At 41.3% G+C, this 23574-nt stretch overlaps 1 protein-coding gene across 1 annotated transcript in view; it reads right to left on the bottom strand.

Moving 5' to 3' along the window:
* The window catches only part of SRCAP (Snf2 related CREBBP activator protein), a gene marked incomplete at its 3' end in the record, with an annotated part of 711452 nt that overhangs the window by 67018 nt on the left and 620860 nt on the right, over nt 1-23574 (bottom strand). Inside the window, 1 exon segment of the mRNA XM_053695102.1 lies at nt 5960-6162. Coding sequence (XP_053551077.1) covers nt 5960-6162 — 203 coding nt within the window.

Below are 23574 nucleotides of genomic sequence, written 5' to 3'. Positions count from 1 at the left end.
CTTTCCTTAGAATTCTTAGGATTAGGACACAATGAAGGAACCACAATTTCTCTACTAATGTTGTTAGAATTCACAACCTTAGGAAAAAATTTAAATTAAGTTCGCAACACCGCCTTATCCTGATGAAAAATCAGAAAAGGAGACTCACAAGAAAGAGCAGATAATTCAGAAACTCTTCTAGCAGAAGAGATGGCCAAAAGAAACAAAACTTTCCAAGAAAGTAATTTAATATCCAGCGAATGCATAGGTTCAAACGGAGGAGCTTGAAGAGCCCCCAGAACCAAATTCAAACTCCAAGGAGGAGAAATTGACTTAATAACAGGTTTTATACGAACCAAAGCCTGTACAAAACAATGAATATCAGGAAGACTAGCAATCTTTCTGTGAAAGAGAACAGAAAAAGCAGAGATTCGTCCCTTCAAGGAACTTGCAGACAAACCTTTATCCAAACCATCCTGAAGAAACTGTAAAATTCTAGGAATTCTAAAAGAATGCCAAGAAAAATGATGAGAAGAACACCAAGAAATGTAAGTCTTCCAGACTCGATAATATATCTTCCGTGATACAGATTTACGAGCCTGTAACATAGTATTAATTACGGAGTCAGAGAAACCTCTATGACTGAGAATCAAGCGTTCAATCTCCATACCTTCAAATTTAAGGATTTGAGATCCTGATGGAAAAAAGGACCTTGCGATAGAAGGTCTGAGCTTAACGGAAGAGTCCACGGTTGGCAAGCAGCCATCCGGACAAGATCCGCATACCAAAACCTGTGAGGCCATGCTGGAGCCACCAGCAGAACAAACGAACGCTCCTTTAGAACCTTGGAAATCACTCTTGGAAGAAGAACTAGAGGCGGAAAGATATAGGCAGGATACTTCCAAGGAAGTGACAATGCACCCACTGCTTCCGCCTGAGGATCCCTGGATCTGGACAGATACCTGGGAAGCTTCTTGTTTAGATGAGAAGCCATCAGATCTATTTCTGGAAGTCCCCACATTTGAACAATCTGAAGAAATACCTCTGGGTGAAGAGACCATTCGCCCGGATGTAACGTTTGGCGACTGAGATAATCCGCTTCCCAATTGTCTATACCTGGGATATGAACCACAGAAATTAGACAGGAGCTGGATTCCACCCATACCAGTATTCAAGATACTTCTTTCATAGCCAGAGGACTGTGAATCCCTCCTTGATGATTGACATATGCCACGGTTGTGACATTGTCCGTCTGAAAACAAATGAACGACTCTCTTTAGAAGAGGCCACGACTGAAGAGCTCTGAAAATTGCACGGAGTTCCAAAATGTTGATTGGTAATCTCGCCTCCTGAGATTCCCAAACCCCTTGTGCTGTCAGAGACCCCCAAACAGCTCCCCAACCTGTCAGACTTGCATCTGTTGAGATCACAGTCCAGGTCGGAAGAACAAAAGAAGCCCCCTGAACTAAACGATGGTGGTCTGTCCACCACGTCAGAGAGTGTCGTACAATCGGTTTTAAAGATATTAATTGAGATATCTTTGTGTAATCCCTGCACCACTGGTTCAGCATACAGAGCTGAAGAGGTCGCATGTGAAAACGAGCAAAGGGGATCGCGTCCGATGCAGCAGTCATAAGACCTAGAATTTCCATGCATAAGGCTACCGAAGGGAATGATTGAGACTGAAGGTTTCGACAAGCTGAAACCAATTTCAGACGTCTCTTGTCCGTCAGAGACAGAGTCATGGACACTGAATCTATCTGGAAACCTAAAAAGGTTACCCTTGTCTGAGGAATCAACAAACTCTTTGGTAAATTGATCCTCCAACCATGTTCTTGAAGAAACGATACAAGTCGATTCGTATGAGATTCTGCTAAATGTGAAGACTGAGCAAGTACCAAGATATCGTCCAAACAAGGAAATACCACAATACCCTGTTCACTGATTACAGATAGAAGGGCACCGAGAACCTTTGTAAAAATCCTTGGAGCTGTTGCTAGGCCAAACGGCAGAGCCACAAACTGGTAATGCTCGTCTAGGAAAGAGAATCTCAGAAACTGATAGTGATCTGGATGAATCGGAATATGCAGATATGCATCTTGTAAATCTATTGTGGACATATAATGCCCTTGCTGAACAAAAGGCAGAATAGTCCTTATAGTTACCATTTTGAATGTTGGTATCCTTACATAACGATTCAATATTTTTAAATCCAGAACTGGCCTGAAGGAATTCTCCTTCTTTGGTACAATGAATAGATTTGAGTAAAACCCCAGACCCTGTTCCAGAACTGGAACTGGCATAATTACTCCAGCCAACTATAGATCTGAAACAGATTTCAGAAATGCTTGAGCCTTCACTGGATTTATTGGGACACGGGAAAGAAAAAATCTTCTTGCAGGAGGCCTTATCTTGAAGCCTATTCTGTACCCTTGTAAAACAATGTTCTGGATCCAAAGACTGTGAATCAAATTGATCCAAATTTCTTTGAAAAATCGTAATCTGCCCCCTACCAGCTGGGCTGGAATGAGGGCCGCACCTTCATGTGGACTTGGGAGCTGGCTTTGGCTTTCTAAAAGGCTTGGATTTATTCCAGACTGGAGATGGTTTCCAAACTGATACCGCTCCTGTATGGGAAGGATCAGGCTTTTGTTCCTTATTGTGACGAAAGGAACGAAAACGATTAGCAGACCTAAATTTACCTTTAGATTTTTTATCCTGTGGTAAAAAAGTTCCTTTCCCCCCAGTAACAGTTGAAATAATAGAATCCAGCTGTGAACCAAACAATTTATTACCCTGGGAAAAAAAGGGAAAGCAAAGTTGACTTAGAAGACATATCAGCATTTCAAGTTTTAAGCCATAAAGCTCTTCTAGCTAAAATCATATACCTGACATCAACCCTAATGATATCAAAGATGGCATCACAAATAAAGTTATTAGCATGTTGAAGAAGATTAACAATGCTATGAGTATTATGATCTGTTACTTGTTGTGCTAAAGCTTCCAACCAGAAAGTTGAGGCTGCAGCAACATCCGCCAAAGATATAGCAGGTCTAAGAAGATTACCTGAACATAAGTAAGCTTTTCTTAGAAAGGATTCAATTTTTCTATCTAAAGGATCCTTAAAGGAAGTACTATCTGCCGTAGGAATAGTAGTACGTTCAGCAAGAGTAGAGATAGCCCCATCAACTTTAGGGATTTTGTCCCAAAACTCTAATCTGTCAGATGGCACAGGATATAATTGCTTAAACCGTTTAGAAGGAGTAAATGAGTTACCCAAATTATTCCATTCCCTAGAAATTACTTCAGAAATAGCATCAGGGACGGGAAAAACCTCTGGAATAACTACAGGAGGTTTAAAAACCGTATTCAAATGTTTAGATTTAGTATCAAGAGGACCAGATTCCTCTATTTCTAATGCAATTAAGACTTCTTTAAGCAAAGAACGAATAAATTCCATTTTAAATAAATATGAAGATTTATCAGTATCCACCTCTGAAACAGAATCCTCTGAACCAGAGGAATCATTATCAGAATGATGATGTTCATTTAAAAATTCATCTGAAAAATGAGAAGTTTTAAAAGACCTTTTACGTTTACTAGAAGGAGGAATAACAGACATAGCCTTCTTAATAGATTTAGAAACAAAATCTCTTATGTTATCAGGAACACCCTGAATATTAGATGTTGATGGAACAGCAACAGGTAATGGAACATTACTAAAGGAAATATTATCTGCATTAACAAGTTTGTCATGACATTCATTACAAACAACAGCCGAAGGAACAGATACCACAAGTTTACAACAAATACACTTAACTTTATCTTCTGATTCAGTGTCAATCTGAGACATCTTGCAATATGTAATAGAAAAAACAACATATAAAGCAAAATTGATCAAATTCCTTAAAAGACAGTTTCAGGAATGGGAAAAAATGCCAATGAACAAGCTTCTAGCAACCAGAAGCAAATAAACAAAGAGACTTAAATAATGTGGAGACAATAATGACGCCCATATTTTTTAGCGCCAAAAAAGAAGCCCACATTATTTGGCGCCTAAATGCTTTAAGCACCAAAAATGACGCCACATCCGGTAATGCCGACATTTTTGGCGTAAAAACGTCAAAAAAATGACGCAACTTCCGGCGACAAGTATGACGCCGGAAATGAGAAAAAAATTTTTGCGCCAAAAAAGTCTGCGCCAAGAATGACGCAATAAAATGAAGCATTTTCAGCCCCCGCGAGCCTAACAGCCCACAGGAGAAAATAGTCAAATTTTAAGGTAAGAAAAATTGATTATTTAAATGCATTATCCCAAATGAAACTGAATGTCTGAAATAAGGAATGTTGAACATCCTGAATCGAGGCAAATAAATGTTTAAACACATATATTTAGAACTTTATATAAAAGTGCCCAACCATAGCTTAGAGTGTCACAAAAATAAGACTTACTTACCCCAGGACACTCATCTACATGTAGTAGAAAGCCAAACCAGTACTGAAACGAGAATCAGTAGAGGTAATGGTATATATAAGAGTATATCGTCGATCTGAAAAGGGAGGTAAGAGATGAATCTCTACGACTGATAACAGAGAACCTATGAAATAGACCCCGTAGAAGGAGATCATTGAATTCAAATAGGCAATACTCTCTTCACATCCCTCTGACATTCACTGCACACTGAGAGGAAAACCGGGCTCCAGCCTGCTGTGAAGCGCATATCAACGAAGAATCTAGCACAAACTTACTTCACCACCTCCATGGGAGGCAAAGTTTGTAAAAACTGATTTGTGGGTGTGGTGAGGGGTGTATTTATAGGCATTTTGAGGTTTGGGAAACTTTGCCCCTCCTGGTAGGAATGTATATCCCATACGTCACTAGCTCATGGACTCTTGCTAATTACATGAAAGAAATAGGCCCTTCCCACTCATATTGCAACAGTGGAAAGCCTGTTACTAGGCAAAAATCAAGCCAGCCATGTGGAAAAAAACTAGGCCCCAATAAGTTTTGTCACCAAACATATATAAAAACGATTAACATGCCAGCAAATGTTTTATATTACACTTTTATAAGAGTATGTATCTCTGTTAATAAGCCTGATACCAGTCGCTATCACTGCATTTAAGGCTTTACTTACATTAATCCGGTATCAGCAGCATTTTTCTAGCAAATTCCATCCCTAGAAATATGTTAACTGCACACACCTTATTGCAGGAAAACCTGCACGCCATTCCCCCTCTGAAGTTACCTCACTCCTCAGAATATGTGAGAACGGCAGTGGATCTTAGTTACTTCTGCTAAGATCATAGAAATCACAGGCAGATTCTTCTTCTAATGCTGCCTGAGATGAAACAAACTTTTGATTGAAAACTAAACTATAATACACCACTCTCCTCTTACTACGTCCATCTTTGTTGAGAGTTGCAAGAGAATGACTGGATATGGCAGTGAGGGGAGGAGCTATATAGCAGCTCTGCTGTGGGTGATCCTCTTGCAACTTCCTGTTGGGAAGGAGAATATCCCACAAGTAATGGATGATCCGTGGACTGGATACACTTAACAAGAGAAAACATGGTGTCATCAGGCAATACTCCCTTCACATCCCTAAAGACAAACACTGCACTTAGAGAGGAATTGGGCTTTAATATGCTTAGAAGCGTCTTTCACGGAAGAAATCAAGCACATCGTGCTTCACCACCTCCTAAGGAGGCAAAGTTTGTCAAACTGAGGTATGAGTGAGATGGGAGGTGTATTTATAGGCATTTGAGGTTTGGGAAACTTTTCCCCCACCTGGTAGGAATGTATATCCCATTAGTAACAAGCTCATGGACTCTCGCAACCTATATGAAAGAAACACTATTGATAGTAAATGACAAACTGATGTGAAAAGGCTACTTACAAGTTTTCAGTAGATTCTAACACGTTTGTATGAAAATAATTTGGACTGACAAACTAAGTATAAACAGACTGACAACTCACCACAATCGTACTGAATAAGCCTCAGATCGGGGAACTGAGTCCTCATGTTGGACACAATGCGATGGAGACAACGTACACGAGGAGTGAGCTTTCTGCTAAGAGTCTTCTTGAACACAGATTCTTGGAGGAGCAGAGATGGGGGTGGGTGTGAAGTGTGCAAACTGATCTGTGGGGCCTCCACAGGAGGCATAGCGAAGATAAACCTAGGAGGGAGAGAGAAAGAGGTCAACAGGAAACAAGAGAACACTGCTCTCCACAGCAGCAGAGCAAGAGTGACAAGGGGGTACCCAGAAATGGCTAGCACGCTTATCCCAGAGATGTAACAAACACAAACGGATAACAGGTCACTTGTTTATCTGTAAGCTGGTGCCTCATTTGTAAAACAAAAACAAAAAACAGATGACTAGTAAGTCAGGGGTCAACAAATCTGTTTAAAATTTAAGAGCCAGTAAGAATATTTAGGCGCAGTACATATTTTTAGGTGCCAGTTGTATTTGTGAATAGATCTATGGAGAATAACTCAAAGTTAGGAGACAGTGGCTACCTGGCTCCTGGGTTTGTAGAGCCCTGTAGTAAGCAGTTTGTCCCCCTATAAGGTGGTGCCCACACATCTGTAAGCTGGTGCCTCATTTGTAGAAGAGGACAGACTGAGAACCGGAGGATAGTGTATTAAATCTTACTATAGTATTAGAATCATCCTGCTTCATCTGCCCTATTTGTATCCAATCTCTAAAAATCCCAGGAGTCAGGAGTCAATCCGGGAGAGAAAACTAAATTTATGCTTACCTGATAAATGTTTCTCTCTTGTCAGTGAGAGTCCACAAATTCATTAATTACTGTTGGGGATAAAACACCTGGCCACCAGAAGGAGGCAAATACACCACAGTCAAAGCATTAAATATCCCTTCCCCTTCTTCACCAGTAATTCAGCTGAAGAAAAGTGAGGAGAAACACTAGGGGTAGAAAGGTGCCGTAATAAAGGAACAGATAACTACAGCTGTAAATAAAAAATAACAGGGCAGGTTTGTGGGCTCTCACTGCCAATAAAGAAAATAATCATCAGGTAAGCATACATTTTGTTTTGTTTCTAATGACAAATTCATTTATTACTGTTGGGATAAATGAACGGGGGGGCACGTGCGTACTTGAATAAAAGCCGGTCCTGGGATGGAGGGAGAGGGAAGGGGGTAATTTTATAAAAACTAAGGGATCTGGGAGGGGGGCAGCTACACTACAGAAAACTGTCTGCCAGTACCCAAGATGGCCACAAATAGGAAAAGGGGGTAGTTAAAAGAGCTGTTTGGGGGGAGGGGGGTGTTGTGGAGGTTGGGGGGGAACCTACACTGCAGAAACTATTAATATATATTTTAAAAAAAGGCTTAAAAAATAAATTGGCTGTTATTTTAGTACTGGCAGACTTTCTGCCAGTACTTAAGATGGCAGTGAAAATTGTGAGGTGGGTGAGGGAAGAGAGCTGTTTGAGGGGGTCAAGGAGGGATCAGGGGGTGGAATATGTCAAGTGGGAGGCTGATCTCTACACTAAATCTAAAATTAACCATGCAAGCTCCTTTCAAGCTACCTAATTAACCCCTTCACTGCTAGACATAATACACGTGTGATGCGCAGCGGAACATAGCGGCCTTATAAGATATGATGAAAATAACGGTATCTTTAGAAAGTCCATTTAATGGCAAGAAAAACATTATATAATGTGTGGGTACAGTAAATGAGTAAGGGGAAAATTACAGCTAAACACAAACAGTGCAGAAATGTAAAAATAGCCCTGGTCCCAGGCGGTCAACAAATGGAAAAGTGGTCTGGTCATGAACGGGTTAGTGGTCTGGTCATGAACGGGTTAAAGGGACAGTCAAGTCCAAAAAAAAAAAAAAAAAAAAACTTTCATTATTCAAATAGGGCATGTCATTTTAAACAACTTTCCAATTTACTTTTATAACCATCTTTGCTTTGTTCTCTTGGTATTCTTAGTTGAAAGCTAAATCTAGGAGGTTCATATGTTAATTTCTGAGACCTTGAAGGCCGCCTCTAATCTAAATGCATTTTGACAGTTTTTCACCACTAGAGGGCATTAGTTCATGTTTCATATAGATAACATTGAGCGCATGCACGTGAATTTACAGAGGAGTGAGTACTGATTGGCTAAAATGCAAGTCTGTCAAAAGAACTGAAATAAGGGGAAGTCTGCAGAGGCTTAGATACAAAGTAATTACAGACATAAAACGTATATTATTATTACTGTGTTGGTTATGCAAAACTGGGGAATGGGTAATTAAGGGATTATCTATCTTTTAAAACAACAAAAATGCTGGTGTTGACTGTCCCTTTAATGCTCAAACCACATCCAAGTTGTGTAACAAGTTAATTTTGAGAAGAAGGATTTGGGCAGAAGGAAGGCACCACAATCTCCTGATTGTTCTTGTACGAAGAGACAACCTTAGGTAAAAACCCTAACTTTGTACGTAAAACCACCTTACCCCCATGGAAAATAAGATGAGGATCACACTGTAAAGGAAATTCAGAAACTCTGAAAGCAGAAGAAATAGCCAACAGGAAGATTACTTTCCAAGACAAAAGTTTAATGTTGACAGAATGCAGAGGCTCAAGCGGAGTCTGTTGAAGAACACAAAGAACACGATTAAGGCTCCAAGGGGGAGCAACAGGTTTAAACACAGGCCTAATTCTAGCAAGAGCATGAACAAAAGACTGAACGTCAGGGAGATTAGCCAACTTCTTATGTAGCAAAACAGAGAGAGCCGAGATCTGCCCTTTAAGAGAACTGGCCGACAATTCCTTCTCCAAACTCTACTGGAGAAACAAAATAATTTGAGGCTCACCTTGTGCCAGGAAAACCCTCGCTACTCGCACCAAGATAGATAAGTGAGCCACACCTTGTGGTAAATACGTCTAGTAACAGGTTTTCGGTCGAAGAAACCTCTCAGACATGACTAGGCGTTAAAACTCCACGCAGTCAGCCTCAGAGAATCTAGATTTTTGTAAAGAAGGAGGTCTGTACTCTGAGTTAACTGCTAAGGAGGAGGAGATTACATCTTCACTAGGTCTGCAAACCAAGTTATGCCCAGTCACGCCAGAGCAATGAGAATCACTGAAGCACGCTCTTGTTTGATGGGTGCGATCACTCGAGGAAGGAAAGCAATTGGAGAGAAAAAAACAAATTATGCTTACCTGATAATTTCATTTCCACCGCTATGGGAAGGGTCCACAGCTGCATTCCTTACTTTTGGGAAATACTGAACCTGGCCACCAGTAGGAGGCAAAGATACCCAGCCAAAGGCTTAAATACCGCCCCCCCCCCTCCTCATAACCCCAGTCATTCTGCAAAGGGAACAAAAAGCAGTAGGAGAAATATCAGGGTGAAAAAGCTGCCAGAAGAAATAAAATAAATTTAGGGCCGCCCAATTGAGAACACGGGCAGGAGCTGTGGACTCATCCCATACAGATGGAAATTAATTTATCAGGTAAGCACTGTATCTATGCTGTGTTCTACAAGATTTTTAGTGTGTGCCTTTGACACATTTGTTTCTTTATATTTCTCCAAATAAGCAAGTTTTAATTTTCACACCTTGAGAGTCGCTGGAATTTTCTTTGTTCAACCATGGATCTTGCACGTCCCTGCAGCAAGCGACTGAAAAGAGCGACATACTGCCCCTACACTACATCCAGATGAGGACAGGGGACTGCCCATTCATGTCGACTTAGACTCGGTGGGCTTTTTGCTCTGCTTGGATTTATCCAGGACTGAGCCGGTATCCAAGAACTCTTGGTTTGCTCTGGCTGAGCGGAGGATAGCTGACATGGGCTTTATCAGAACGAAAGAAACAACAATCGCACCTTATATAAGTTCATATACCCTTGTGGTAGGAGGGCACCCTTGCCCCCTGTGACCATGGAGAGATTCCAGGCCTGGACCAAACAAAATCATTCCCTTCAAAAGGAGGAAGAAGTCTAGACTTAAAAGTCAAATCCGCAGATCATGACTTAAGCCAGAGCCCAACGTGCCTGAACAGAAAAAGCTGAAGCCATAGCATAGCGAATAATTAGTCACAGATAAAATAATTAGCAACCCTCAAGACCGTAAATCTTTCCTGAGGAACGTTGAGGGGACCCACCACCTCGATCAAATCCTATAAGGAGTCACACCAGAAGCAACAGCCGCCGCCGGTTAAAACAAATATCCCGTATATTGAAACATCTTTCTTAACAGAGTTTCCAGCTTTTATCCATGGGCTCTTCAAACAAAGAACTATCCTCAAGTGGGATAGTAGTGCGTTTTAGCAAAGGTGAAGATAACGCCATCCCATTTAGGGACGGAAACATCACAACTCCATTGAGAGACCAGGAACAGCAACAATTTGTTAAAGGGAGAAGAGGGGAAAAAGGAATCCAATCCTGTCCCCTTCATTCCTAATAATGTTCGCCATCTAACAGGAGCAGGGAAGGGAAGGCACCACCCTGTCCTCAAACTCTATTCAATTTAGGAATTAAAGGTTCATCAGGCAATATGACCTGTGGAACCTATGAATTCACCAAAAAACATAATTTATGTAAGAACTTAACTGATAAATTCATTTCTTTCATATTAGCAAGAGTCCATGAGCTAGTGACGTATGGGATATACATTCCTACCAGGAGGGGCAAAGTTTCCCAAACCTTAAAATGCCTATAAATACACCCCTCACCACACCCACAAATCAGTTTAACGAATAGCCAAGAAGTGGGGTGATAAGAAAAAAGTGCGAAAGCATAAAAAATAAGGAATTGGAATAATTGTGCTTTATACAAAAAAATCATAACCACCACAAAAAAAGGGTGGGCCTCATGGATTCTTGCTAATATGAAAGAAATGAATTTATCAGGTAAGTTCTTACATAAATTATGTTTTCTTTCATGTAATTAGCAAGAGTCCATGAGCTAGTGACGTATGGGATAATGACTACCCAAGATGTGGATCTTTCCACGCAAGAGTCAATAGAGAGGGAGGGATAAAATAAAGACAGCCAATTCCTACTGAAAATAATCCACACCCAAAATAAAGTTTAATGAAAACATAAGCAGAAGATTCAAACTGAAACCACTGCCTGAAGTACTTTTCTACCAAAAACTGCTTCAGAAGAAGAAAACACATCAAAATGGTAGAATTTAGTAAAAGTATGCAAAGAACACCAAGTTGCTGCTTTGCAAATCTGATCAACCGAAGCTTAATTCCTAAACGCCCAGGAAGTAGAAACTGACCTAGTAGAATGAACTGTAATCCTTCGAGGCGGAATTTTACCTGACTCGACATAGGCATGATGAAATAAAGATTTCAACCAAGATGCCAAAGAAATGGCAGAAGCTTTCTGGCCTTTTCTAGAACCGGAAAAGATGACAAATAGACTAGAAGTCTTTCGGAAAGACTTAGTAGCTTCAACATAATAATACAAAGCTCTAACAGCATCCAAGAATGCAATGATTTCTCCTTAGAATTCATAGGATTAGGACACAATGAAGGAACCACAATTTCTCTACTAATGTTGTTAGAATTCACAACCTTAGGTAAAAAATTCAAAAGAAGTTTGCAGCACCGCCTTATCCTGATGAAAAATCAGAAAAGGGGACTCACAAGAAAGAGCAGATAATTCAGAGACTCTTCTGGTAGAAGAGATGGCCAAAAGAAACAAAACTTTCCAAGAAAGTAATTTAATGACCAAAGAATACATGGGTTCAAAAGGAGGAGCTTGAAGAGCCCCCAGAACCAAATTCAAACTCCAAGGAGGAGAAATTGACTTAATGACAGGTTTTATACGAACCAAAGCTTGTACAAAACAATGAATATCAGGAAGATTAGCAAACTTTCTGTGAAAAAGAACAGAAAGAGCAGAGATTTGTCCATTCAAGGAACTTGCGGACAAACCGTTATCTAAACCATCCTGAAGAAACTGTAAAATTCTCGGTATTCAAAAAGAATGCCAAGAAAAATGATGAGAAAGACACTAAGAAATATAAGTCTTCCAGACTCTATAATATATCTCTCTAGATACAGATTTACGAGCCTGTCACATAGTATTAATCACAGAGTCAGAGAAACCTCTTTGACCAAGAATCAAGCGTTCAAACTCCATACCTTAAAATTTAAGGATTTGAGATCCTGATGGAAGAAAGGCCCTTGCGACAGAAAGTCTGGTCTTAACGGAAGAGTCCACAGCTGGCAAGAGGCCATCCGGACAAGATCCGCATACCAAAACCTGTGAGGCCATGCTGGAGCTACCAGCAGGACAAACGAGCATTCCTGTAGAATCTTGGAGAATACTTTTGGAAGAAGAACTAGAGGCGGAAAGATATAGGCAGGATGATACTTCCAAGGAAGTGATAATGCATCCACTGCCTCCGCCCGAGGATCCCGGGATCTGGACAGATACCAGGGAAGTTTCTTGTTTAGATGAGAAGCCATCAGATCTATTTCTGGGAGTTCCCACATTTGAACAATCTGAAGAAATACCTCTGGGTGAAGAGACCATTCGCCCGGATGCAACGTTTGGCGACTGAGATAATCCGCTTCCCAATTGTCTATACCTGGGATATGAACCGCAGAGATTAGACAGGAGCTGGATTCCGCCCAAACCAAAATTCGAGATACTTCTTTCATAGCCAGAGGACTGTGAGTCCCTCCTTAATGATTGATGTATGCCACAGTTGTGACATTGTCTATCTGAAAACAAATGAACAACTCTCTCTTCAGAAGAGGCCAAGACTGAAGAGCTCTGAAAATTGCACGGAGTTACAAATATTGATCGGTAATCTCACCTCCTGAGATTCCCAAAACCCTTGTGCCGTCAGAGACCCCCACACAGCTCCCCAACCTGTAAGACTTGCATCTGTTGAGATTATAGTCCAGGTCGGAAGAACAAAGAAGCCCCCTGAACTAAACGATGGTGATCTGTCCACCACGTCAGAGAGTGTCGTATAATCGGTTTAAAGATATTAATTGAGATATCTTTGTGTAATCCCTGCACCATTGGTTCAGCATACAGAGCTGAAGAGGTCGCATGTGAAAACGCGCAAAGGAGATCGCATCCGATGCGGCAGTCCTAAGACCTAAAATTTCCATGCATAAGGCTACCAAAGGGAATGATTGTGACTGAAGGTTTTGACAAGCTGATATCAATGTTAAACTTCTCTTGTCTGACAAGGACAGAGTCATAGACACTGAATCTATCTGGAAACCTAAAAAGGTTACCCTTGTCTGAGGAATCAATGAACTTTTTGGTAAATTGATCCTCCAACCATGATCTTGAAGAAACACCACAAGTCGATTCGTATGAGATTCTGCGAAAATGTGAAGACTGAGCAAGTACCAAGATATCGTCCAAATAAGGAAATGCCAAAAACCTGTTTTCTGATTACAGACAGAAGGGCTCCGAGATGCTAGGCCAAACGGTAGAGCCACAAAACTGGTAATGCTTGTCTAAAAAGAGAATCTCAGAAACTAAAAGTGATCTGGATGAATCGGAATATGCAGATATGCATCCTGTAAATCTATTGTAGACATATAATGCCCTTGCTAAACAAAAGGCAGGATAGTCCTACAGTTACCATCTTGAATGTTGGTATCCTTACATAACGATTCAATATTGATAGATCCGGAACTGGTCTGAAGGAATTGACCTTCTTTGGTACAATGAAGAGATAGAATAAAACCCCAGCCCCTGTTCCAGAACTGGAACTGGCATAATTACTCCAGCCAACTCTAGATCTGAAACACATTTCAGAAATGCTGAGCCTTTGCTGTGTTTACTGGGACACGGGAAAGAAAAAAATCTCTTTGCAGGAGGCCTTAACTTGAAGCCAATTCTGTACCTTTCTGAAACAATGTTCTGAAACCAGAGATTGTGAACGGAATTGATCCAAATTTCTTTGAAGAAAACGTAATCTGCCCCATACCAGCTGAGCTGGAATGAGGGCCGCACCTTCATGGGTACTTAGGAGCTGGCTTTAGGTTTCTATAAGGCTTGGATATATTCCAAACTGGAAATGGTTTCCAAACTGATACCGCTCCTGAGGATGAAGGATCAGGCTTTTGTTCCTTGTTGTGAGGAAAGGAACGAAAATGATTATTAGACCTAAATTTACCTTAGATTTTTTATCCTTTGGTAAAAAAGTTCCCTTCCCTCCAGTAACAGTTGAGATAATAGAATCCAACTGAGAACCGAATAATTTATTACCCTGGAAAGAAAGGGAAAGCAAAGTTGACTTAGAAGACATATCAGCATTCCAAGTTTTAAGCCATAAAGCTTTTCTAGCTAAAATAGCTAGAGACATATACCTGACATCAACTCTAATGATATCAAAAGATGGTATCATAAATAAAATTATTAGCATGTTATAGAATAATAATAATGCTATAAAATTATGATCTGTTACTTGTTGCGCTAAAGCTTCTAACCAAAAAGTTGAAGCTGCAGCAACATACGCTAAAAATATAGCAGGTCTAAGAAGATTACCTGAACATAAGTAAGCTTTTCTTAGAAAGGATCCTTAAATGAAGTACTATCTGCCGTAGGAATAGTAGTACGTTTAGCAGGAGTAGAGACAGCCCCATTAACCTTAGGGATTTTGTCCCAAAAAACTCTAATCTGTCAGATGGCACAGGATATAATTGCTTAAATGTTTTAGAAGGAGTAAATGAATTACCCAAATTATTCCATTCCCTGGAAATTACTTCAGAAATAGCATCAGGGAGAGAAAACACTTCTGGAATAACTACAGGAGATTTAAAAACCTTATTTAAACGTTTAGATTTAGTATCAAGAGGACCAGAATCCTCTATTTCTAATGCAATTAATACTTCTTTAAATAAAGAACGAATAAATTCCATCTTGAACAAATACAAAGATTTATCAGCATCAACCTCTGAGACAGAAACCTCTGAACCAGAAGAACCATTATCAGTATCAGAATGATGATGTTCATTTAAAAATTCATTTGAAAAAAGAGAAGTTTTAAAAGACTTTTATGTATACTAGAAGGAGAAACAGACATAGCCTTCTTAATGGATTTAAAAATAAAATCTCTTATGTTATCAGGAACACTCTGAAAATTAGATGTTGACGGAACAGCAACAGGTAATGTAACAGTACTAAAGGAAATTTTATCTGCATTAATAAGTTTGTCATGACATGCAATACAAACAACAGCTGGAGAAACAGATACCAAAAGTTTATAGCAGATACACTTAGCTTGGTAGCTCCAGCACCGGGCAGCGATTTTCCTGAAGTATCTTCTGACTCAGTTGCAACGTGGAACATCTTGCAATATGTAATAGAAAAAACAACATATAAAGCAAAATTGATCAAATTCCTTAAATGACAGTTTCAGGAATGGGAAAAAAATGCCAGTGAACAAGCTTCTAGCAACCAGAAGCAATAAATGATGAGACTTAAATAATGTGGAGACAAAAATGACGCCCATATTTTTTAGCGCCAAATAAGACGCCCACATTATTTGGCGCCTAAATTCTTTTGGCGCCAAAAATGACGCCACTTCCGGAACGCCGACACTTTTGACGCAAAAAAACGTCAAAAAATGATGCAACTTCCGGCGACACGTATGACGCCGGAAACAGAAAAAAAAATTTGCGCCAAAAAAGTCCGCGCCAAGAACGACGCAATAAAATGAAGCATTTTCAGCCCCCGCGAGCCTAACAGCCCACAGGGAAAAAGTCAAATTTTTTAAGGTAAGAAAAAATGATTGAATCAAATGCATTATCCCAAGTATGAAACTGACCGTCTGAAAATAAGGAATGTTGAACATCCTGAGTCAAGGCAAATAAATGTTTGGATACATATATTTAGAACTTTATAAAAAAGTGCCTAACCATAGCTTAGAGTGTCACAGAAAATAAGCTTACTTACCCCAGGACACTCATCTACATGTTGTAGAAAGCCAAACCAGTACTGAAACGAAAATCAGCAGCGGTAATGGTATATATATATAAGAGTAAATCGTCGATCTGAAAAGGGAGGTAAGAGATGAATCTCTACGACCGATAACAGAGAACCTATGAAATAGACCCCATAGAAGGAGATCATTGCATTCAAATAGGCAATACTCTCCTCACATCCCTCTGACATTCACTGCACGCTGAGAGGAAAACCGGGCTCCAACCTGCTGCGGAGCGCATATCAACGTAGAATCTAGCACAAACTTACTTCACCACCTCCATAGGAGGCAAAGTTTGTAAAACTGAATTGTGGGTGTGGTGAGGGGTGTATTTATAGGCATTTTAAGGTTTGGGAAACTTTGCCCCTCCTGGTAGGAATGTATATCCCATATGTCACTAGCTCATGGACTCTTGCTAATTACATGAAAGAAACATTTTTGCGCCAAAAAAGTCCGCGCCAAGAATGACGCAATAAAATGAAGCATTTTCAGCCCCCGCGAGCCTAACAGCCCACAGGGAAAAAGTCAAATTTTTTTAAGGTAAGAAAAAATGATTGATTCAAATGCATTATCCCAAATATGAAACTGACTGTCTGAAAATAAGGAATATTGAACATCCTGAGTCAAGGCAAATAAATGTTTGAATACATATATTTAGAACTTTATAAAAAAGTGCCTAACCATAGCTTAGAGTGTCACAGAAAATAAGCTTACTTACTTACCCCAGGACACTCATCTACATGTTGTAGAAAGCCAAACCAGTACTGAAACGAAAATCAGCAGAGGTAATGGTATATATATATATAAGAGTATATCGTCGATCTGAAAAGGGAGGTAAGAGATGAATCTCTACGACCGATAACAGAGAACCTATGAAATAGACCCCGTAGAAGGAGATCATTGCATTCAAATAGGCAATAATCTCCTCACATCCCTCTGACATTCACTGCACGCTGAGAGGAAAACCGGGCTCCAACCTGCTGCGGAGCGCATATCAACGTAGAATCTAGCACAAACTTACTTCACCACCTCCATAGGAAGCAAAGTTTGTAAAACTGATTTGTGGGTGTGGTGAGGGGTGTATTTATAGGCATTTTAAGGTTTGGGAAACTTTGCCCCTCCTGGTAGGAACGTATATCCCATACGTCACTAGCTCATGGACTCTTGCTAATTACATGAAAAACTTCCTTTAGAAGAAAGCACAAATTCCTAAAACTAAAGTGGTTCCTCCGCAGCTGGAGGTTTAGAGGCAGCAGACTCCGACCCAGAAAGTTCATACTCTGAAGCCACAGAAAGAACTTCATCCTCAGATAACCTATCAGTTAAATCCAAAACCTTATTTGATGTACTCTGGGAAGGAGTGCAATATGAAACCTTTCGTTTGTGCTTAGCAGGGCGAGGTAAAGCATTAAAGGCCACAGACACCGCCGTCTGAATAGCACAGCAACGTCTGGTGAAAAAACAAAATTTATGCTTACCTGATAAATTTATTTATCTTGTGGTTTATCCAGTACACTGGTTCATCCATTACTTGTGGGATATTCTCCTTCCCAACAGGAAGTTGCAAAGAGGACACCCACAGAAGAGCTGTCTATATAGATCCTCCCCTAACCCCCACCTCCAGTCATTCGATCGAAGACAAGTAAGAAAAAGGAGAAACTATAGGGTGCAGTGGTGACTGTAGTTTTAAAAATAAAAACACCTGACTTAAAGTGACAGGGCGGGCCGTGGACTGGATACACTACAAGAGAAATACATTTATCAGGTAAGCATAAATGTTGTTTTCTCTTGTAAGGTGTATCCAGTCCACTGATTCATCCATTACTTGTGGGATACCAATACCAAAGCTTTAGGACACGGATGAAGGGAGGGACAAGGCAGGCGCTTAAACGGAAGGCACCACTGCCTGTAAGACCTTTCTCCCAAAAATAGCCTCCATAGAAGCAAAAGTATCAAATTTGTAAAATTTAGAAAAAGTATGAAGCGAAGACCAAGTCGCCGCCTTACAAATCTGTTTAACAGAGGCCTCATTTTTAAAAGCCCATGTGGAAGCTACCACTCTAGTAGAATGAGCTGCAATTCTTTCAGGAGGCTGCTGGCCAGCAGTCTCATAAGCTAAACGGATTATGCTTCTCAGCCAAAAAGAAAGAGAAGTTGCCGAAGCCTTTTGGCCTCTCCTCTTTCCAGAGTAGACAACAAACAATGCAGATGTTTGACGAAAATCCTTAGTAGCTTGTAAATAGAACTTTAAAGCACGAACCACGTCAAGATTGTGTAACAGACGTTCCTTCTTTGAAGAAGGATTAGGACACACAGTGACGGAACAACAATTTCCTGATATTCTTATTAGAAACCACCTTAGGAAGAAAACCAGGTTTGGTACGCAAAACTACCTTATCTGCATGGAAGACCAGATAAGGGGAATCACACTGTAAGGCAGATAATTCTGAAACTCTTCGAGCCGAAGAGATAGCTACTAAGAATAAAAGCTTGATATCTATGGAATGCAAAGGTTCAAACGGAACCCCTTGAAGAACTTTAAGAACTAAATTTAAACTCCATGGCGGAGCAACAGGTTTAAACACAGGCTTGATTCTAACTAAAGTCTGACAAAACGCCTGAACGTCTGAAACACCAGCCAGACGCTTATGCAAAAGAATAGACAGAGCAGAAATCTGTCCCTTTAAGGAACTAGCTGATAATCCCTTTTCCAATCCCTCTTGGAGAAAAGATAATATCCTAGGAATCCTGACCTTACTCCATGAGTAACCCCTGGATTCACACCAATGAAGACATTTACACCATATCTTATGATAGATTTTCCTGGTGACAGGCTTACGAGCCTGAGTCAAGGTATCAATGACCGACTCGGAGAAACCACTTTTTGATAAAATCAAGCGTTCAATCTCCAAGCAGACGCAGAGAAATTAGATTTGGATGTTTGAATGGACCTTGGAGTAGAAGGTCCTGCCTCAGCGGCAGAGTCCATGGTGGAAAGGATGACATGTCCACCAGATCTGCATACCAAGTCCTGCATGGCCACGCAGGTGCCATCAAAATCACCGAAGCTCTCTGCTGCTTGATCTTGGCAATCAGACGAGGGAGGAGAGGAAATGGTGGAAACACATAAGCCAGGCTGAAGGACCAGGGCACTGCTAGAGCATCTATCAGCGCTGCCTGGGGATCCCTTGACCTGGACCCGTAACAAGGAAGCTTGGCGTTCTGACGAGACGCCATCAGATCCAGTTCGGGTTTGCCCCATAGTTGAATCAGCTGGGCAAATACCTCCGGATGGAGCTCCCACTCCCCCGGATGAAAAGTCTGCCGACTTAGAAAATCCGCCTCCCAGTTCTCTACTCCTGGGATATGGATAGCTGAGAGATGGCAAGAGTGAACCTCTGCCCATAGAATTATCTTGGAAACCTCCATCATTGCCAGGGGACTCCTTGTTCCCCCCTAATGGTTGATATAGGCTACAGTCGTGATATTGTCCGACTGAAATCTGATGAACCTGGCCGCAGCTAGTTGTGCCAAGCCTGAAGAGCATTGAATATCGCTCTCAGTTCCAGAATGTTTATCGGAAGGAGGGCTTCCTCCTGAGTCCACAAACCCTGAGCCTTCAGGGAGTTCCAGACTGCGCCCCAGCCCAGAAGGCTGGCATCTGTCGTCACTATAGTCCACTCTGGCCTGCGGAAACTCATTCCCCTGGACAGATGGACCCGAGATAACCACCAGAGAAGAGAATCCCTGGTCCCTTGATCCAGATCTAGCAAAGGAGACAAATCTGTGTAGTCCCCTTTCCACTGATGGAGCATGCAAAGTTGCAGTGGTCTGAGATGTAGGCGGGCAACAGAACTATGTCCATTGCCGCTACCATAAGACCGATTACTTCCATACACTGAGCCACTGACAGCCGAGAAATGTAATGAAGAGCACTGCAGGAGGTCAGAAGCTTTGATATCCTGACTTCCGTCAGAAAAATTTTCATTTCTACTGAATCTATCAGAGTCCCTAGGAAGGAAACTCTTGTGAGGGGAAAGCGAACTCTTTTCTAAGTTCACCTTCCACCCGTGAGACCTCAAAGGCCAGAACAATGTCCGTATGGGACTTGGCGACTTGAAGAGTCGACGCCTGGATTAAGATGTCGTCTAAATAAGGCGCCACTGCTATGCCTCGCGGCCTTAGGACCGCTAGAAGGGACCCTAGAACCTTTGTAAAGATTCTCGGTGCCGTGGCTAACCCGAAGGGAAGAGCCACAAACTGGTAATGCCTGTCTAGGAAGGCAAACCTGAGGAACTGGTGATGATCTCTGTGTATCGGAATGTGCAGATAAGCATCCTTTAAGCACACGGTAGTCATATATTGACCCTCCTAGATCATAGGAAGAATGGTTCGGATTGTCTCCATCTTGAAGGATGGGACCCTGAGGAATTTGTTTAGGAACTTGAGATCCAAGATAGGTCTGAATGTTCCCTCTTTTTTGGGAACTATAAACAGGTTTGAATAGAAACCCTGCCCCTGTTCCTCTCTTGGAACTGGGTGGATCACTCCCATAACGAGTAGGTCTTGAACACAATTTAAGAATGCCTCTCTCTTTATCTGGTTTGCAGATAATTGTGAGAGGAGAAATCTCCCATTTGGGGATGAACCTTTGAATTCCAGAAGATATCCCTGGGAAACTATCTCTACTGCCCAGGGATCCTGAACGTCTCTTGCCCAAGCCTGGGCGAAGAGAGAAAGTCTGCCCCCGACTAGATCCGGTCCCGGATGGGGGGCTACTCCTTCATGCAGTCTTAGAGGCAGCAGCAGGTTTTTTGGTCTGCTTCCCCTTGTTCCAAGCCTGGTTAGGTCTCCAGACTGGTTTGGACTGGGCAAAATTTCCCTCTTGTTTTGCATTAGGGGAAGCTGAAGCTGCGCCACTCTTGAAGTTTCGAAAGGAACGAAAATTATTCCGTTGGGTCCTTAATTTATTGGACCTATCCTGAGGAAGGGCGTGACCTTTTCCTCCGGTAATATCAGAAATGATCTCCTTCAGGCCAGGTCCGAATAGGGTCTGTCCTTTGAAGGGGATGTTAAGAAGCTTAGATTTTGAAGTAACGTCTGCTGACCATGACTTAAGCCATAGCGCCCTACGCGCCAGAATGGCAAAACCTGAATTCTTAGCCGCTTAGTTAAATGAAAAACGGCGTCAGAAATAAAGGAATTAGCTAACTTAAGAGCTTTACTCCTGTATAAAATATCATCTAACGGGTCTCCACCTGTAGAGCCTCCTCTACAGTGCTGTCTCGCTTTCCTTGTAATCCTGGCAGTTTGGACAAAACCTCTGTGAGGGTAGAATTCATAACTGCTGCCATGTCCTGTAAGGTAAAAGAATTAAATGCGCTAGATGTACTTGGCGTCACTAGAGCGGGAGTTATAGGTTCTGACACATGGGGACAGCTAGATGGCATAACCTCCTCTTTTTCAGTCTGAGAATCCTCTGGTGAAAAATCTTTAAAAACCATAATATGGTCTTTATAGTTTATAGATACTTCAGTACATTTGGTACACATTCTAAGAGGGGGTTCCACAATGGCTTCTAAACATATTGAACAAGGAGTTTCCTCTATGTCAGACATGTTTAACAGACTAGTAATGACACCAGCAAGCTTGGAAAACACTTTAATAAATGTGAAACAGCAATTAAACAAAAACGGTACTGTGCCTTTAAGAGAAAAAAACTAGCACTTAAACTGCAAAACAGTGTTAAAATGTAGTAAAGTCTTCGAAATTTTTACAGTGTGTGTAAGGGACTAAAGCAACATCGCACCCACTTAAAAATGGATGATTAACCCCTTAGCCCCCAAACCGGATTTAAAAAAACGCCAACTACCGGTAAAAGACAGTTAAGCACCTTGCCACAGCTCTGCTGTGGCTCCTACTTGCCCTCAAATACGATTAGGGAAGAAATAAGCCCTCTATAGTGGTCCTCAGATGCAAGAGGACTCCTCTAGGGAAGCTGGATGTCTCAGTCTGAAAGAAACTGCGCATTTAAAGCGCAAAAATAGGCCCCTCCCACCATGTACTCGATGTCAGAGGGGCCTTAAGGAAATACTCCTAGGAGTATCTGACTAGCCATGTGGAAAAACTAGGCCCCAACAAAAGACTTATCACCCTCAGAAAAAAACGTCTTACTTATGTAACATGTAAACGTTTTGTCACCCATAAACACCACACTAAGTAATATGAGAATTAAAATGAGTATTACCCTGTTTAGTAAGCATGATCCCAGTCGTTGCAAAATCACTGCATCTAGCTTACCTCAAATATAAAAGGCTCTGTCAGCATTTTCTAGAACTTATCTCTCTAGAAATAAATATACTGAACATACCTCAAAGCAGGTAATCTGCAGACCGTTCCCCCAACTGAAGCTTTCCCATACTCTTCAGTTATGCGTGAGAACAGCAATGGACCTTAGTTACAAACCGCTAAGATCATCATCCTCCGGGCAGAATTCTTCTTCTAATTTCTGCCTGGGAGTAAACAGTACAACGCCAGTACCGTTTAAAAATAAACTCTTGATTGAAGGTAAAACTACACTAAGTCACCACATATCTCTTTATACTTCCTATTTTGTCGAGAGTTGCAAAGAGTATGACTGGGGGTGGGGGTTAGGGGAGGAGCTATGTAGACAGCTCTGCTGTGGGTGTCCTCTTTGCAACTTCCTGTTGGGAAGGAAAATATCCCACAAGTAATGGATGAACCCGTGGACTGGATACACCTTACAAGAGAAAAGGCCCCCTACAGATGGAGGATCCGCAATGCTACGGGAAAACTGCATGTGTATAGAGATAACAATGTAGGGTACGCATCTCACTGGACGACAACTCCTCAGAGGTGGACGGCTCAGTGGAATCAAACATGTTTGATATTATCACATTATCAAGGCATATGGAACATAATTGAGAGGGGGAACTAGGGTCTCCTCGCCATATAAACAGGAATTACACTTTAGGAATAGCGGGAGTGCCCTCTAAAGTACAAGAATCCTCCATCACTAGTGCAATAACCGGAGAACTAGAGAAATAAAACATCTTATTTTATTCAAAAAACAGCACCCTTATACCCCAATGGCTGGAGCACTCACCACCTCCTATGACCCAGACAGTACAGAGATTTATGACTCCTCTCTGATAGACACCCGGTCAGGAAAGAGGGAATGAATCACAGTGCACAATGCAGGACTGTCCCTGCTATGAGAGAAAGCGCGTCAAGCTTGTAAGCTGCACGGCTCTCAAAGTGAAACCTGTATATTCCATAACAGCCTATGAGCGCATAACATCTCACACATAAAGCAGCATAAAATCAAATAAACATATAAGATTATTATTCCCCACCTGTTCAATAATCCCCCTAAGGAGATATTAACCCTTGATTCTATACAGATAAAAGGAGTCACACTGTGACCCTGTCTTCATGCGTTATCATACATGTATAAAATATGAAACAATCTTACCAGAATCCACCCCGTGGAACAGAAACACGGCCCTTCAAGTGTGACAGATGATAGCATTGCTTCTGACATGGACTTGAGTGAAGAAAACAGGCAGCGAAACTCGTCAACGCTGATTGCTTATGGAGCTGTTAATAGGAGTCAGGATGGTTTCGCAGAAAGACTCTCC

The sequence above is a fragment of the Bombina bombina genome, chromosome 11 (genome assembly GCF_027579735.1).
Source record: "Bombina bombina isolate aBomBom1 chromosome 11, aBomBom1.pri, whole genome shotgun sequence".
In the NCBI taxonomy this organism is placed as follows: Eukaryota; Metazoa; Chordata; class Amphibia; order Anura; family Bombinatoridae; genus Bombina; species Bombina bombina.
Note: the sequence above shows the minus strand (reverse complement) of the source record. Positions and strands in the feature narration are given on the sequence as shown.